This window comes from Trichoplusia ni, chromosome 23 (assembly GCF_003590095.1).
Source record: "Trichoplusia ni isolate ovarian cell line Hi5 chromosome 23, tn1, whole genome shotgun sequence".
Classification (NCBI taxonomy): Eukaryota; Metazoa; Arthropoda; class Insecta; order Lepidoptera; family Noctuidae; genus Trichoplusia; species Trichoplusia ni.
The window spans coordinates 4,270,785-4,288,353 of record NC_039500.1 but is presented as its reverse complement, the minus strand read 5'-3'; the positions used below and the strand labels follow the sequence as shown (position 1 = coordinate 4,288,353).

At 41.0% G+C, this 17,569-nt stretch overlaps 2 protein-coding genes and 1 pseudogene across 3 annotated transcripts; 1 reads left to right on the top strand and 2 right to left on the bottom strand.

Annotated features, from left to right (window-relative positions):
* Nucleotides 1-140: 140 nt before the first annotated feature.
* LOC113505003 (5'-3' exoribonuclease 2 homolog) lies at nt 141-2,738 on the bottom strand. Its single transcript, XM_026887521.1, is given in 8 exon segments — nt 141-297; nt 299-311; nt 704-810; nt 973-1,072; nt 1,075-1,201; nt 2,040-2,158; nt 2,161-2,278; nt 2,647-2,738. Coding segments are annotated over 8 exon segments (816 nt in total). The 5' UTR covers nt 2,722-2,738.
* Nucleotides 2,739-3,142: 404 nt separating this feature from the next.
* LOC113504801 lies at nt 3,143-10,311 on the top strand (annotated as a pseudogene).
* A 16-nt stretch (nt 10,312-10,327) lies between these two features.
* LOC113504797 (AMP deaminase 2-like) lies at nt 10,328-17,563 on the bottom strand. Of its 2 annotated transcripts, none has more exons than XM_026887251.1 (17): nt 17,252-17,563; nt 16,800-16,962; nt 16,050-16,251; nt 15,626-15,730; nt 14,923-15,009; nt 14,502-14,706; nt 13,959-14,084; nt 13,426-13,624; nt 13,206-13,337; nt 12,933-13,096; nt 12,564-12,687; nt 12,282-12,448; nt 12,005-12,125; nt 11,675-11,848; nt 11,337-11,447; nt 10,725-10,862; nt 10,328-10,435 (listed from the first exon to the last, which is right to left on the bottom strand). In XM_026887251.1, the coding sequence occupies exons 1-17, from the start codon at nt 17,365-17,367 to the stop codon at nt 10,424-10,426; spliced, it is 2,346 nt and encodes a 781-aa protein (XP_026743052.1). In that variant the 5' UTR covers nt 17,368-17,563; the 3' UTR covers nt 10,328-10,423. The 2 variants fall into 2 exon arrangements, with proteins under 2 accessions (XP_026743052.1, XP_026743053.1); XM_026887252.1 differs by having other exon boundaries at nt 15,626-15,724.
* Nucleotides 17,564-17,569: the final 6 nt, after the last annotated feature.

Genomic DNA, 17,569 nt, shown 5'->3' with positions numbered 1-17,569 from the left:
AAGATGATCCTTACTTAACAAATAAGGTATTTCTTGACTGAACACACATAGGTATTTTTACCGGTACTTTTTTTGTCCTCGAAATTCATTCATTTCTAATATATCGTCATAAAAGTACACGATGGCTCGTTTTCAAAAATCTACTGTCTCTGACCTAGTTGTCCGCACACGTCACACGGGCTCGGCTTGTTGGGTTTGAACTCCTCCCCGGATGATGGTGAAGTTGGCTCGTGCGTGGCCAGCCCCAGCATGATGAGGTCGGCGTCGGCGCCGCACAACACGTGCTGCGTGTTCGGCGTGCTCCGGCTGCACTGCACACACAATACAACAGTTGTAATATAATGATTTTCTCTTTCCATAAAGGTGTGAAATAATTTGAGAAAATAATTGTCTCAGTTCGGGAGTAGCTTAAAAAAATGTTATAGTATTCAACTAGGTCGTTATTATGATGGAAACTAATGCCGTGTTCATGCGGTGACTGCACGGATAGCCGAGTGGTTGAAGCCACCACGCCAAACCCACTGTGAGCGTCGTGTCGCGGATTCGATTCCCACGTAGGGCAAGCATTTGTGTGTTCCACAAATGATTGTTCTGAGTCTGGGTGTCTTTGTGCATGTGAGTTGTATGTTTGTAAACACCCCACGACACAAGAATTTAATTCCTTATAGCGGGAGTCGTTTTTTAAAAAATGTTCTGATCTCACCTCTCTGCCTCCTGATATAATCCATAATCTTGTGTTCTCCTTCACCGGGGACATTAGCATCAGAGAGTATCACCTTGATGCCTTTCCAGCCTGGGTCATTGTTTAATCTGGAACCACAAAGTAATTATATAGAGTGGTAGAAAAAGCCCTTGTACAGTAAGGTTATAGTTTTGTCTTTTTTTAAAAGATAGAACAAAATCCTCTTTTTCTGATCCAGCACAAATATAGACTTTTGAGAATGCAATCTCATATGACTAAACTACACAAACCTGTCATGTATATAATAATGTAGGCACTTGCTGAGCCTGTCCATGAAGGGTGTCCCGGGTGTGATGCAGTTGGAGTCGAAGTGCGCCTCCTTGGGCCTCTCGGCGGCAGGTATGCGCCCTTAGCGAGCAGCTCCGATCGAATGCGGGCTATCTCATCAATTTTTTCCTGCGTTTCCTTAGACGCACGGAAACGACGGGACCTTTGCTGGTTCATTTTTGCTCTTGGTGCCTGGTTAACAGAAAGATTATGAAATTCAGTAAATGTGAATTATTATTGACTAGTTCATGTCCACGTTGTCGCTTGCTGGTATTATTCCCACATGCGTGCTACCATTTTCATAAATTTTATCCAATTATTTTAACTGCTTTTTACATTAAAAAAGTATTCCAAAAATGTAATAAGTATTTAAGTTTCCATAACCAAAAGGTAAACACAAAACCCTAAAACAAATAATTTATAAATAACCCAAAGCTAACAACGGATCTTACCCAACATACAAATAATAATTATGTTGATGCAGAGTTGATGTTGAAACTGTGATATCTCCTAAGATATTTAAGGTTGCTGGTGGTTTTACTCATCAGTAACTCAATATAGACATATTATTAATATATTGTTGTGGTCTGAATTGACTTGCGGTATGATTTGTCTTTAAGTATTTTTTTTCTGCTATTTATTTATCTTATAAGAGTCATATAACTTATTACAGAGCCCAACAATAGATTTTTCATAGTTAAACATTGACACACTCATTCAGTCGGTCAGGCACTTATTGTGTTCTCACTTGCACTGGGTGCTTGTAATTTTACCTCAAAGGTTCTTGAGACTGTTTTTCATTAACCAATAGGGTTTTAAAATACTTTAATTGTACCAATAGGTAGGTACTTATGTAGGCACTAAATAAAATATTTTTAAGATAGAAATTATTTCAAGGTAAACACTCTTAGTATACTCTATATAAACCAAATACCAAAACCTCAGCAGATACCAGGCTGGAACCAAACCAGATATTTATACTTTTACTCTTAACTTTAGTCCTGACTACAATTACAGTATATTCACTTACAACTCCATCAATAGCCATGTACAGCAGTTTCCTGGGCCTCACAATCCTGAACAGCCTGTCGATGCACTCGAAGATAGCCACCATCATCTCATCCTCGTCCTTTGGGGGTGGCTTATCCTCGGATGTGTACAGGGATGGATGATCCCGTTCATGTCCAGGTATAAGTTGTCAAACTCAACCCCATTGGGGTTTGGGAGGGATGAGTCTATGTATACGAGCTCGCCATCGACATCGGTAGGCTGGAACAGTAATTATTTATGTTACACCTTGTTATGGTAGCATTTTTTAAATGTAAGCTTATAAAAGTTGAAAATGAGTATAGTCCGTAAGTAGACCATTTGGCACTGAGTAGAGACACGTTTTGGATATTTCTTTTACTTGTTTTATAGTTATTATCACTGTCAATTTTTTTGCAGCCGCCAATCGCCAATCATCAATCATGAGTTTAAAAATGTATGAATAATAGCAGGATAACGTCAGGCAGGAGGTCCAGAACCATTGTTCGAATAGCAAAACTATACTTATTTTCATAATTTAATGAAAAACTCGGTTGAATAGGCTAACTAAAACAATTTACAACAAAACATTTTTTTAGGTTATGGTTTACCCTCTGTTCAATACATTCCACTATGACACTGGGGTACTTTCTACTCAACCAGCGGAAGAATGCTGGTACTCCCATCTTAAGGTTTCTCTTTATTTATCTGGTCTGATTCTTCACTTCGTTTATATTTTGTTACGTATTCATTCAACACAAACAAATCGACGCACAAGATGGCATTTCGAAAGTGTGAAAGAGAGAAAAATATTTTTAAGTCAAGTTGTCAAGTACGATAGCAAGAAAAGTTTCGTTCAGGATTAACATTCATGATTTTAATCCTTGATTAAATATTCATAAAAATATTTATTTAAAATAAAAACTTTCCGCTATTAGTTATTAACGAAACATTCAAGTATTAAGAAATATATATATATTGAATTTTGAAGTTTTACCCAGCTTTTTGGACGAACAGACAGCTACTGTCACAATTGAAGCCTTATTTGTTACGTCAATGTCATTTTTTAGTAATTCCGTCAATACAGAATATAGCAGAGGGAAAATATTAAATTTAAAAATGAGGACGTTTTCTTACATAAATTATTACCGGAAAATATTCAAAACCGCTCGTTGTAGAAGATACTATTCAAATGGTGAAGGGAAACAACCGCATAATGTTGAAAACATTCGCAACATCGGAATATTGGCTCACATCGATGCAGGTTAGGATAACTTAACTATTGCAGACAATTCGTCATATTTAAATCAGATAGTAATTTCATTGATTAATTGTATAACGTCTGTATGTAAGGTCAGATATATTACTAAACAAATATTACAGGTAAAACAACAACGACAGAACGAATTGCTGTTTTACTCTGGCACCATCAGATCAATGGGAGAAGTCCACCACGGCAACACAGTGACGGACTACATGGAGCAAGAACGTCAGAGAGGAATCACCATAACTTGTAAATCATTTTAAAATAATACAAAGCTTTTCACCCCTATTGTATAATAATTTTGTAATTGGAATGACAGCGTGCTGCTGGGGAGTTTGTTGCACCGTTTCTTCTCTCACAGCAAAAGCACTTAGGAAGCGGTGATGGTGGGCGGAACTGGGTGCTGTCCAATGTAATCTGACCTTCAAAAAGTGCTACATAGTAGCCTAATTTGAATAAATTAATTTTGATTTTGATTTTGATTTGATTTATAGCTAGATTGCTTATTGTCATCCAAACTAGACATCCTATAACAAATCAGATCAGACTTTGCTCTAATCTACTTTTCTATCTTTAAATTAGTAGATATTATTCTCAATCAAGTACCAGGTTAATTACTTATTTTGTTATCTGCAGGCCCTTGAGCAACAGTTTAATTCCCAAACTCAAAAATGTTTTCCACATCAACATTTAAAACCCTTTCTAAAAATATAATAAGTAATAAACAGTAGCTGATACTAAATTTAATACTCTCTTGTGTCCCTAACAGCTGCGGCAGTATCATTCATGGCGCAACAGTCAGATCAACCTGATAGACACTCCGGGGCACATAGACTTCACTATGGAGGTGGAACAGAGTCTTGCAGTCTTGGACGGAGCTGTAATAGTCCTGGATGCTTCTGCTGGTAGGTACTTAATGCCCACAATATGTACTATAGGATCTTCTACATTAATGTGATGTCACAAGAAAAACTAATAGAGGAGGCCTTGGTCAATTGTGGGACTCTATAAACAAAGAAGAAATACAAAACATATAATTAATTAGAGACCTATGTTATTTCACTGTTTACTATACAAAAATAAACTGTAAACAAGTCCAACTATGTTGGAGATAAAGATTTCACAATTTCACTAAATAATATTAACAGTAATAATGATTCCTTGACTCTCTAAAGGTGTGGAAGCTCAAACCCTGACGGTATGGCGTCAGGCGAGCGGGTACCGCGTCCCCCGACTGCTGTACTTGAACAAGATGGACCGCAGCGACGCCAGCGCCGACGCCTGCGTGCGCTCCGTGCGCGACCAGCTGCGCGTGCAGCCGCTGTTGCTGCACAGGGACGTCAGGCATCAGGACAGGCTTATAGGTTTGTTGTCATCATCATCACAATACCAAAACCAAAACAGGACCCTTTTTTTTTTTTTTTTTGTCCGGGGTGAAACTCTAATGACTTCAACCCACGCCCAGGGCACGGCGAGGGGATATGTCGGACTCCCACCGACTAAAAACCCCCGGCCCCTTCAAATGCCTGAGCCAGAGCCGACCTGTGTTGGTTTAGGTAGGTGATGTTGTTTTTTTCGAGATCAATAGCTACGGACTTTTAATCACGCTGAGATTTGCGCGGCGAAAGGTTTGGTACTAAAACTGACTTAAAACACAGTCTCGTTTATGCTATGGCTGGCGTCATGAAATCAGCCATACACTGCGCAATTTTTTTACTTATAGTTTACTAAGTAAGTGAGCATCATTACAGCAAACCGCAAAATTACTAAAGATGTTGTTTCTAGGTTTGATTGACCTTATCACATTAGAAGAGATAATATGGACACAGGGGCGAGGTCAGAACTTCGTACGACGGAAATTAACCGAAAAAGACGATGGTCATAAGTGGGAAACTGCCATGGCTGACCATAAAGACCTGGTAGACACACTCTCAGGGTTAGACGATCAGATAGCAGAGACCATTATTCAGCAGGAGTCTTTAGATTTAAGTAGTAAGGAAATAGAAGAGGCCATTCGAAGATGCACGATATCCATGAAAGCTTTTCCCATTCTCTGTGGGAGCTCCTACAAGAACATTGGAGTGCAGACGTTAATGGATGGCGTGGTGTCGTACTTACCGTCTCCGTCTGAAGGTCACAAGTTGTACAGGGCTTTTGGCACGGAGTTGGCGGCGAGAGCTTTCAAGGTCCAGCACGACGACCAGAGAGGTGTGCTGACGTTCCTAAGGCTGTATAGCGGGGAGATCAGTAAGGGACAGAAAATATACAATTTAGGACAAGATAAGAGTGAACTGGTGAGTACAATATTAATTGTCTATTTTTGTTTAAACCAACTAATGAAACTATTCCTAGAAATCTTAATTCAAGCGCCAAAACCCTGTCAAATAACATATCAGACTTATGAACCCTGTACATAAACATCGATTCAGCAATCACGCAACAAGTCCTATTGTTTCGACCAAAACAGGAAGCCATAAAAACAATCAAGACGTCATAACTTTGAAGGCGCTTCAGCCAACCTCAGCTGGTTGACAGAATTGTTACGAAAAAAGCGTTTATGAGTTATGTCCTCTATTCGTTCGTTAATTGTCAATGTAAGATTTAAATAGTGTACATTGTCAGGCAGGTGCGTTATACGTGGCGCTAGCCGATGAATACCGTCCGGTGGAGACGGTCACGGCGGGAACATCGCCGTCGTCAGCTCACTCAAGGTATTTTACGCACTTTACATAGTATAGTATTGGTAATGTGATAGTATTGTCCATCGGCCATCCAGATTCCCCCTACCGTACGTTAAATAAAGTAACTACAGTTAGCAAAATTACCAATGAACAAGCATAATAAATACCGTAGTTCCCGCTAGGCGACGATGACGGGCGACCTGGTGACGTCATCGCAGGCGGCGGCCTCCCGCGCCAAGAGCCGGCTGGCGCAGCTGCTGAAGGAGCCCGCTGCTGCCGAAGACCTGATGCTGCCCAGCGCCCGCCAGCGGCTGCAGGCCCTCGAGCAACAGCCCACGGGTGAAGAGCTGGCTGATGTGTTGCTCGGAATTGGTAAGGGTGACAATTCTTTTTTCCTTAAGTATTAGTAAGTAACTTACCTTCCAGTGGTCCAGTCCTATGCCTCCCAACTGCACGCCATGGAGATCTATCTACTTGTAACAAGATTTCCAAAAAAATAGAGGGAGGTGTTTAGCGCTGTCATGTGTTTTAAGTTGGTTTTTCTCTGACCAATCATACTCTGATTTTGATTAAAGGAAATTACTCTTGCCAATTATTATTTTTGCCGTGCCAGTTGCTTTTTGTGACAGTTCAATTCCTTAGTTGGTGGAAAGGGAGTTATTCTTAAAAAAAAAACCTATAAATATCTCTGTCCTCAGGAACAAGTATCCCGGAGCCGGTGTTCCTGTGCTCCATCGAGCCGCCGAGCGTGTCGCAGCAGCAGGCGCTGGAGACTGCCCTGGCTGAGCTGCAGCGAGAGGACCCCAGTCTCAGGGTATCTGTCGACGCTGACAGCGGCCAGATGGTGCTCGCTGGTAAGTGCCCACAATTCACCGGATTCAGCTAATTACCAGTGTTTTACGAGGAGCGACTACCTGTCTTACCTCATCAACCCAGTTACCTAGGCAACACGATACCACTTGGTTAGACTGGTTGTCAGACTTTTCAAGCTTCTGACTACCTGTAACGACTGTCAAAGATGTATGAATAACAGCCGGACCCACAATTTAACGTGCCTTCCGAAACACGGATGAATTCGTTATGACAAAGATGGTCACCCATCTACGGACCAACCGCATCAAGCGTAGCTTAACCTGTATTACTTGTTCCAATTACACAATTATTTGCAATCGAATCTTCTTGAAAACTCAGGCATGGGCGAGCTCCACCTCGAGATAATAAAAGAGCGCATCATCCGCGAGTACAAGATAGAGGCGGAGCTGGGCGCGCTGCAGATCGCGTACCGGGAGACCCTCGCGGGGGCGGGCCGGCACAGCCTCGCGCTCGACAGGAAGATAGCCGGCGTGCGACAGCTCTGCAAGGTCACCATGTCCGCCAGGGGGGCCAAGGGGATCGCGCACGATAAGATATTGAAGTAAGACATCTTAAAGTTTTGTCTGTATTATTATTTCTAGTACCCTATACGAGAAAATTGGAAAGACCGATTCCCCGGCAATAATCAATTTGTGTCAAAGGGAAAGAGACTCCCATAACGAATTGATGTTCGATAGTCTCGCTAAATCTCGAGAACGGCTGAACCGGTTTGGCTTATTTTAGTCTTGAAATATTCATGAAAGTCCAAGGAAGGTTTAAACGGTGATAACACTTGGAGAAATTGCGGCAAACCAAAGATCGTAAAATAAGCACGAGATCGGGTACTACCCGGGTGATACCGCGGGAAACAACTATTAGTAATCGATATTTATAAATTGTACTATATCCATTAGGTTGGACAAGAGCGGCGACAGTGCTGCCAACCTAGCGCACTTGCACCCGCGCAGCCTCGCCGCCATCAAGCAGGGTGTGAACTCTGCACTCTTGCACGGCGCTAAGCTCGGCTGCCCAGTGAGTTTTATTACATTAATGTGATTGCAATTGAACCATTAGGTACGAAATGTTTCTTCACCCACGGAGGTGTAAGTTGTTCTATCTATATTCTATCCATCTAATTTCATAAAATATTTTATCACAATCATGTGTGTGTTTTGTACAAGAAATCATCTTCAAATTGCATCGCTAAAGAAAAATCTGTATACGACACGAGCTTTTCATAAGAATGCGGGACGGTATGGGATGGGATAACGGTCACAGTATGAAAAAAATTACCTTATTATGTGTACATAGGGTACGGTTTTAAGAATTTTGAAAGCGGTGAATGGTGCTCGAAACTAAGTGCTGTCCAATATATGCTGTGTTATTTGGTAGTGTAATTTGAATGAATTATTTTTCATTTCATATTTATCTCATGTATATAGTGTATGGTATGGTCCGGCAGGTGGTGGACGTGCAGGTGACCCTGCACTGGTTCGAAGTGGGACGGGGGACCTCCGACTCCGTCATCACCGCCGCCGTCGCGCAGTGCTTGCGAAAGGTACGCTAAACAGGCATTTATGACACATAGCTATTAATACAATTTTTAAGTAGAGTAGCCGGTGTTATTTAAATTCCACTTCTCTGAAATTAAATTAACAAGTTTCCGCATCAATATCTTTAATTCCCAAAAAAGAAACCATACGTCGATTGCAAGAATGCTCTACTAAAGACAGCAACAATAATTCATTCAAGAAATTACACTTACAATAAACCAATACCTAATCAATAAAATGTAATCATGCTACGCATTGACGCGCATCTAAAGCCATATTAACATAACCAAAGTCATACTTTAAATAAAAAGTTTTCATTTTGACGACAGTTTTGCTTGTGCACTGTGCGAAACATGCTACCTGTTCCAAATACAAGTACGGTGTAGGTAGGTATGTATGTATGTTGTCGCTGTGCCAGGTGTTCGAGCAGGCGGAGTGCGTGCTGCTGGAGCCGCTGATGTCGCTGCAGGTGTCGAGCCCGCAGTCGCACGCCGCGCGCGTGCTGGCCGACCTGGCGCGGCGCCGCGCGCAGCTGCAGGACATACACGTGCGACATGACAACAAGGTAGGGCAAGGAACATGGGAGAAATGTTCTTGACACTCACACTGCTGGGCAAAAGCGTCCCTAGGTTTTTAAGCTTTCCACTCCAACTCTAAATATTATTTAGACTACAATCTACATGATACAATTTCTGGTAATTTCTCTATAGCGAACAAATGACTCCTCACCTCAGTTATAAAGCTCTGCCATAATATATGTTTAACAAACGTATAGACAGTATGTTATTCATAATATCTGATGTTGTTAAAGTAAAAAATCTCATAAACCTTAATCAATAAATGAGGGAAGATAAAGATTTACACCCCAATAAAAACTCCCTTTACATACTGTGATCATTCCTTTTTAGAAGAAACTTGTGTGACTTTGAAACTACTAGATCTGCAGTACCATTTCAACAGGTGATCCAGTGCCTGGCGCCGCTGTCGGAGCTGCTGGGCTACTCGACGACCCTGCGCTCGCTGAGCTCGGGGCTGGCCACCTTCACCATGGAGTTCCACTCGCTCCAGCAGATGGCGCCACTCGACGAGGAGAAGGCCATCAAAAGTGTCACTGGATTCTAAACTAGAATTATTGTGTGACTGGGATTTTGTAAATATGCTGTCGAGAAAGTATTCGTATAGCAAAATAGTCTTGGTTTTGACATTTTATTCAAATCTTGAGATCAATACAATGCGATCTTTTTGTATTCCTCAGGGAAAATGCCTCAGGGAGTAAGTCTGTCACATTGTTCATGTTTAAGAAGAATAAATAAATAAAATACGTCTTTCAAAGAGTACTTAGGAGCACATACTTCTTTGATCATGTATTGTAGATAGATAGTTCAATTTTAGTCAATGTTGTAAAGTGATAAGTCTTGCTAATAGTATATTTATTTTTGTATAAAATATGTGTAAATAATGCCGCAGGCTGTTGCAATTTTAATCACGTTTTACAATAGATTGAGTACCAATACATTATAATAAAGAAACCTTAAGGTTTCTTAAGGTTTCTTTATTTATTAAAGCATTTATTGGCTTCAACACGTATTACAAAAAAAAATTGCACCCACCAAACTGTGTGTCAGTTTGTCTTTTATTCATGAAACTCCATACAAGACAGTCTTTGCAAATTCCAGAAAATCATAAACAAATATTATTGAGTGAACATTAAATCTATTAGATTACTTGTATTGAGTATTGTGAAGCCAACACAAGGCTCAAGAACTTCACAACACATTCACGTTTATGAGCATATATACGCAGAAGTTCAAATGTTTACTCTAGCCTACAATGTCGGCTAGTGGAGTCTTGCGTTGACCTATAATGTTTGTGATAACTATTATAATGACTTATAGTAATTATTGTAAATAAAACGATAATGAAGGATTCATTTATTTTATTATGTACATTGATAATAGGATAGTGCCGCGACTATTGTGTATACTGGACCTAAATATTCAATTTACAGATGTTTTATAAATGTTTTCCCCTCGTCGTGCTAGACTGGAGCCTGAAACAAAAATAATAATATCAGTCAAAGTATTGGTAACATAGCTTTTTACTTACTTCAATAATTGCATGTACCAAAAAAAAAAAAAATTGGTAATGGATAAATTTGTATTACGAAACTGTTTTAAACACTGCACAAATATCGCAACCCTCAATGTGTTCTACAATAACGGTTGCGTGAGGTCACAATCTCGCTCCCTTTGTTACTGTAAGTGGCAGACTATGCTTTCTTCTTTTCTTTGATAGATTCTAATATTTCCCATATAACTGAGTAATTGTATAGGACTGACCCTGAAGAGGTTCCCCAGCTCGTCCATGAGCGTCTCGTGGCGGTATGAGATGCGCACGTCGGGCACGTTGGTCTGCGTGATGTCGTTGCCCTCCGGACCCTCGTTCAGGTACTCCGGCCCCAGCCAGTGCTGCTTCATCTAGAAATCGGAGTACACCCGTCAAATGCCGCAAATAACCGACACTGACCGTTTCAGGAAAGAATTTCCCTTAAAATTGAATCAGAAACGTTTTGATCGTAACTTCTTGGTTAATTTTATGATCTGTCAAAAAATTACTAATATGACGAGTATTATAATTCATGACAGTAAAACAGTATTATTATATGTAATAATTATAAAATAAGCACATGTTGTCCGAAACCGTTTCCTTATTTTATCGTAATAATGCTTTTTATGAACGAGTCTTTTTAATTGGTTCTAGTAGGGCAGATTTTATTTTTCTTGGCAAACTTGAGAGTTCTTCTGTTTTTAACGCATTAGCTGTTGCCAGTTTCTTACACATTGATCTTGAGGTCGGGTTACATGTCTTTTTGAAAACGCCGTGTCTTCATAAACGCTATCTTCATTGCGCTTTCTCCTAAATACATGAACTAATTTGGAAAATATACAAACCTCGTGCGGGAACCCGGACATAAGCACGGAGTTCCTGGCCAACTCGCACATGTCACATGAGCTTAACTTCCACGCCTGCGCTGCGATACTATACTCCTCCATCAGCGGCTCCTAACAGATCCAAGAAAGCAAGCATAAATACCAAAAAGTGATTTTGTCTGTCGTTGTAAATATTCTAAAGAAAACTCGGAACCTACTTCCTACGGTTTCTAAGCCAGAATAGATATCTGATATGAGTCATACATTACAGAAGAAATTTAAATTTAAATCCTCATCCGGATGAGGTATTTGTGAGAAGGACACAAAAGTTCGAAACTCAAATAGTCAAGTGTATCAACCTTAGTAAAATGGAACTGCAGCGGGTCGTCAGTACTGAGCGTGACCCGCAGGCCGCGCGCGAAGAAGTCCGGCAGCGGGTTGCGGTGGTAGCGCAGGAACAGCGAGTTGTTGCTGAGCGGGGACATCGCGATGTAGATCTGTGCCAGGTAGTACATGTACTGCAGCACCGGGACCTGGGGAAGAGATGTCAAGATGTGATGTAGGTCACAGAATATAAAAACACGGTGAGAAAGTTACAGGATTCCCACTTTTTATAAAAGGGTCAAGAATACATTAAAGGTTTTGAGAAGATTTGGAATAAGAATGGATTTTTATCACTGTTAAATTACCTTCCTTAACATCAGCCCGTGAGAAATATTCTCAGAGAGCAGGAAACCGGCGCTGAGATGCGTGGCTGGTCCCGCCTCGCCACAATGGGGACGAAGCACAAACGTATTTAAGCCTTGCTCTCTGAAACAACGGGATCATTCGATACCTGGGTACTGCTCTAGAAAGGGTGACACGATATGGATATGTTTTAAGAAGTGCTGCATATACATACATTAGGAACCTTGCATTTACTTTAAATGTGTATTGTTTATATGTATGTAACAGAGAGCCGCTTACTTTCTGATGTGATTGAGAATGGTCATGTTGGCGTACATATAGTACAGGTAGTAGGCGTAGGGCGGATTCTCCTCATCATCCCACTTTTCCGGTGACTTCATGCTCTCCACCAAGATAGGGTTCTCCGGCTTCGACTCGTCGTCCACACTGTCGAAGCCGATCACGTGCTGAAAAAATCGGTATTTAGCTGTTTTGGAGATAGGTCTGCGAACTTGCAGATCCACAACAATTATTAAGGTTTCTGTTTTAATATTTAAGTAGGCTAAGCGAAATACGGCTTACCGTTAGAAATTTGTGCAGATCAGGGTTGGAGCTCGGGTTTATGGAGACGAGGAAGAGCGGCTCGAACAGGTTCGTCAAGAACTCCTGGAAGTTCTTCAACAACTTCTTGAACCGGTAGATATCACTGGAGGAACAAGGACAACATGGAGCTATAACATATAGAGCTATATCATTCAGCATTGAAGACCGTCAGTTAAACAATTGGATAAAAACGCAATGGCTTATGTTAAAGTTAAGTTATTAAAGACCTAGTCATTTCTGTCGTCACCATACAACAGACAGCTCCCTTCCTAAGTGCTCTCAAATTTTGCAACGACATTTTGGAGAAGTTATCTCAATTTCAATCGGTTTAATATTGGTGATACTCACTAAAGCCTGGGCACCTGTACCAGCCACCGGATGTGCGGCGAGTGCACGTCATGCCTCAGCGCCCACGAGGCCAGCTTGTTCCACTCGTTCTGTCGCTTGCAGTAGATAGAAATCCGAGGCTCCGCGTATGTGTACCTGCTCTCCTGAAGTTCAGCCATCACCTCCTATCAATAAACAATTCACAGTTTTGTCACGGCTACTCTTAGCTACATATATCAATAGCATATCACCATTGAAAGAGGAAAGGAAAGAAAGAAAACCTAGAACTCGTACTTTAATGATACCAGCGAAGTACTTCCCGTTCATATAGTTGTCTGTCTTGAGGAACACCTCCCTCAGTCTGCTCTCACCGACAGGGTTGTACTTAGCGTTGAATTTGTCGAAGCGATGGAACGTATTGCGGTCCTGGAAAAAACATAGAACAGGTTGTACAAATTTTATCGCTAAGACCTGTGAACGTTAAAGGAAAAGGCTACAAGTACAGTGGCCTCACCGCATGGACATCCAAAATATCCACATTGAGGTCGTAGGCTTCCAGCTGCATATCTTCGAATACGGTTTTGAGCGTCATGGGGATGCCGTCGTGCAGGGTCACCACCTCATCCGCCTGCGTCCGCAGCGTGCGCTTTATATAACGCAGCAGATGTTTCTGATTCATGCAGGAAGCTGCGTGGATGTGAGTGTCCACTTTTCTGGGCGGATACAAAATATTTTATGGATATACCACCAATTGAAATAACAGTACCATTGGGTACCAGGCTGTCTCTCTTAAACGCAGGTTGCTTAGTAGCCTATCTAGGAGAGCAGTACTACACCCACTTTGTTGTAGATACATTATATATATAAACTATGTTAAACTATCCAACTGTAATGTAATCACTGCAATACTTTTCGTTAATAAAAACTTATTATTATTATATTATTATTAACAGTACCATTAAGGTGTTCGCTAATATGCGACCTACCTGCAAATACTAAAGCATCTAGGCTAATACATATTTAAAACGTGACTATAAAGATCCTCACTTGACGTTATAGAAGTCCCTGTGCGGCACGGCCTTCTGCAGCGCCAGCTCGTGCAGCTCGTTCAGCAACACATGCATCTTGAACTTCGACGACAGATATGACAATCGCCGGAAACAAAATGACCTGCTGCAAAGCGTAATAAAATATGTCAGTAAGAGAATAAGATCCAAAATAGGTGATGATCTCAATGGCACGATCTTGTTGTCATCAACATTTGCGTGGACAACTTAAAATCGTTTACTCTTACGATAATAATGAACACACTCTTGTCACCCATGTAAATAGGCCCTGTACTGTGAACTTCATCTAACTGATTATTACTTTACTAGTCGCACCCTTAAGCCACCCCGCAAGCTTAAGCACGACATCATTATCAAACAATCTTCTTCATTTATCATTAATCCACATTCCTATGTTTCAAAAGCAAAATATAATTCATGAAGATGGTGGTAAATTGAGCGTGCCTCACAAAAAGGGGGAATTCCACTCATCGTCTTACAACTAGCTAAGCTAGCTAACTAAGCTAGTCAGAGTACAACTCACAGTGGTCCATCGGAGATCATGGACTGGAGATGGTTGAGGTCCTCCACGTACTGCTTGAAGGGCACGTACTCGTAGGGCAGCGGCCGCGACGCCTCCAGGTCGACCTGGTTGCGGTAGAGCAGCATCACGCCCTCGTGCCACATGTGCCGGTAGTGCCGGTCCGGGGGGTTCGGGCATCCCCACGGGTCCAGGTACATAACGCCGTCTGGAACGAATATTAACGTATTTTCGTTAATTGAAAAAAAAGATGCATTGAAAATCTCCTCCTTTTCGACTAGTTGTGCAATCGAAAGCAATAATTAGATAAGAAATATTCGATATTGCTGGAAATTGCTGGATGGAAGTAGCGAAAGATATGCCTATGTTTAACCTTATGGATATTTTAACAGAAGCAATTGCAGAAGTATTGTTATATACTCACCAGCGATCGTCGGCAGTTCCTCGTAGCTTTCAGCGACGCCTCGCAAAGCGTCCGCAGATTTCAGCGGAGTCCCTCTGCTCGAAAGCGCTGAAAACAATGGTATATTTAAAATAAGTAGCAACTGTTGTGACGAGTCAATATAATAGACATTAGGTTTTAGACTCGTGTTGATGAACAATCACATTATTACAACATATTTTCTAAATAAAGGAAGTACTCTTTCCCTGCTTATAAAACAGAAATTAGCACAAAACTCCTTCAAAGCCAACCTTGTATATTAATATAGTTCAATACAGTGTCTTAAAAGTCTGGCTGCATCTTCATGGCTGTAAATAATTCCCACACAACCGTTGAATACATATGTATTTAGAATAATTATGTTTATTAAATGCTAAACGTAACAAAACAACTATATTCTAATAACAAGATTAGATTTTTTAGATTATTAATTATAAGACGACCTCCGTGATCGAGTGGCGTACGCACCGGTTTCAAGGTGTCGCTAGCTCTGAGGTCCCGGGTTCGATCCCCGGTCGGGTCAATGTAAAAATCACATTTCTACATTGTCTCGGGTCTGGGTGTTTGTGGTACCTTCGTTGTATCTGAATTCCATAACACAAGTGCTTTGGCAACTTACTTTGGGTTCAGAACAATGTATGTGATGTTGTCCGCATTTATTTATTTATTATTTATTTATTCTTACATCTGGAGATGGAGTTGTGATGACTTTCATGCGCCAGGGACCTCAGCAGCTCGTCCGAGGAGTACGTCCTCAGCTGCATGTACCGCTCCGTGAACATACCTGAATCTCAAAAGCTTACAAATTATCCCGTTATAATAGCACTATTTTCGACAAGAAACTGTTTTAGAGTTTGGCGATTTTTTGTAAAAAAATGTATTTGAATAAATAATGTGCCCAATTTGATTGCAAATTATTTTTATTAGACCTATTAGGTACATAAAACTTTGTGGATATTATAGATAAGGTAGGTCTTAGTTACATTAGCTAGGTTTTGGTGTTGGGCCTTCCAAAATTCATTTAATTAACAGTGTGTAATAGTTACAGCCGAGAAATCCTTTATTAAATATGTTAATATTCGTATCTGAAATCATCGAAATTCACTTACTGTCCAAATTGACGGATGAAGGATCTGTGTAGTCTACGGTGGCGAGCTTGTAGGAAGAATACTTTTCGCGCTTCTTCTGTTTGCTGAGGTACATGTCCAGGAGTGGCGAGAAGCTCTGGTTGGACGCGTGCATGTAGTGCTGGCGGAACGTGAGCGCCTCCAGCAGCAGGGTCGCCGCGCGGATCAGCTCCTCAAGGGGCACCTGGCCGGACCGGAACATGGGTTAGTGGACATAGTCTACCTTGATCTAGAAACTATCTCTTGTAAAAATAAATTGGTTTGTACAAACGTACACTTACTATAATAATTTTTCTTTTTGGACAAACCAGAAATGCTACCAAAAAGATCCACATTTTTCTACTCATTTGGACATAAGAATCACAATTACTTAGAATGTATCTCACAGTGAGTTATATTTTTCAATTGAAATATGGTGTGCATTATTTCATGGATTTAGCGCCAAATCCACGCCAATTGGTGGGGATGTGTTGTGAGTGCCACGATCTATCAGATTCTGTGTCTTCTAGTTTCACCGCTTTTTTGGTAGAAATGTTTCGAGTTTGTTGCGCCATTTTCAATCCCTACAAGACTTGCTAGCAACCAGTTTAGCTAAAGCACTGAGGAAGCAGTGAAGAAGTGCTACATGGTAGCTTAATATGAAGAAAGTTTTTTTTTCATTGTAAGCTAGCAGAGAGGCTCGGAGACTTAATTTTCTAAAGCGGAATATAGCGGGCGTAGCATAGTACTCACTCCCGTGACGTGTATCCCGGTGACGGAGACCCTCTGGAAGCGCACGTCCTCGGGCGGGCGCATGTTGTCGCCCGGCGTGCTGGGCGGCGGGCGCGTCCAGTCGCGCGTCACCACCCGACTCATGTCCCGCGTGTTCTTGCTGTTCGACGTGCTGGCCCGCTCCCTGACACCATCACTCATCATGTGCTCTCACGGATATACATTATCTGGATCTCTACTGTATGTAGAGACCAGTAGTGTAGGGACTAAACTATAGTGTCAAATTAAAAGCTAGGCCGTCTAGTTTATGAATTGATGGACAAATTAATTAAAACCTACATACAGATAGATCTTTTTTTTCGTTTCACACCAGACAGAATAAGTAATTATTCTTTTGATGTTCTAAATATTTTGATACATCATTATGGAAAATAGCTATTTTGACAAATAAAGCAACGTATTAGAATACTTACTGATGTGGTTTCGTCCATTTCTTATACTCTTTGGGAGATGCGGACATAAAGAGTGGTTTGGAGTTATCTGAACTGTGCCGGGATGGCTGTGCACCGATTGACCGAGATGGTGCCATCTTTGTATGAGGTATTATTTGCACAAAATAAAATAAGTAATTTATCCCATTTTCGCGGCACTTGTCACATCTGGACGGGACGTGCGTTTGAATGCCATGTTGGTCTATGTTTAGTGGTTTATTATATTTTTAATATCTTGTCTGTCAAAAAGGATCTTACTTCAATGTTTCCGTCGAAAAAGTTTTTATTGTTTTTCGATGT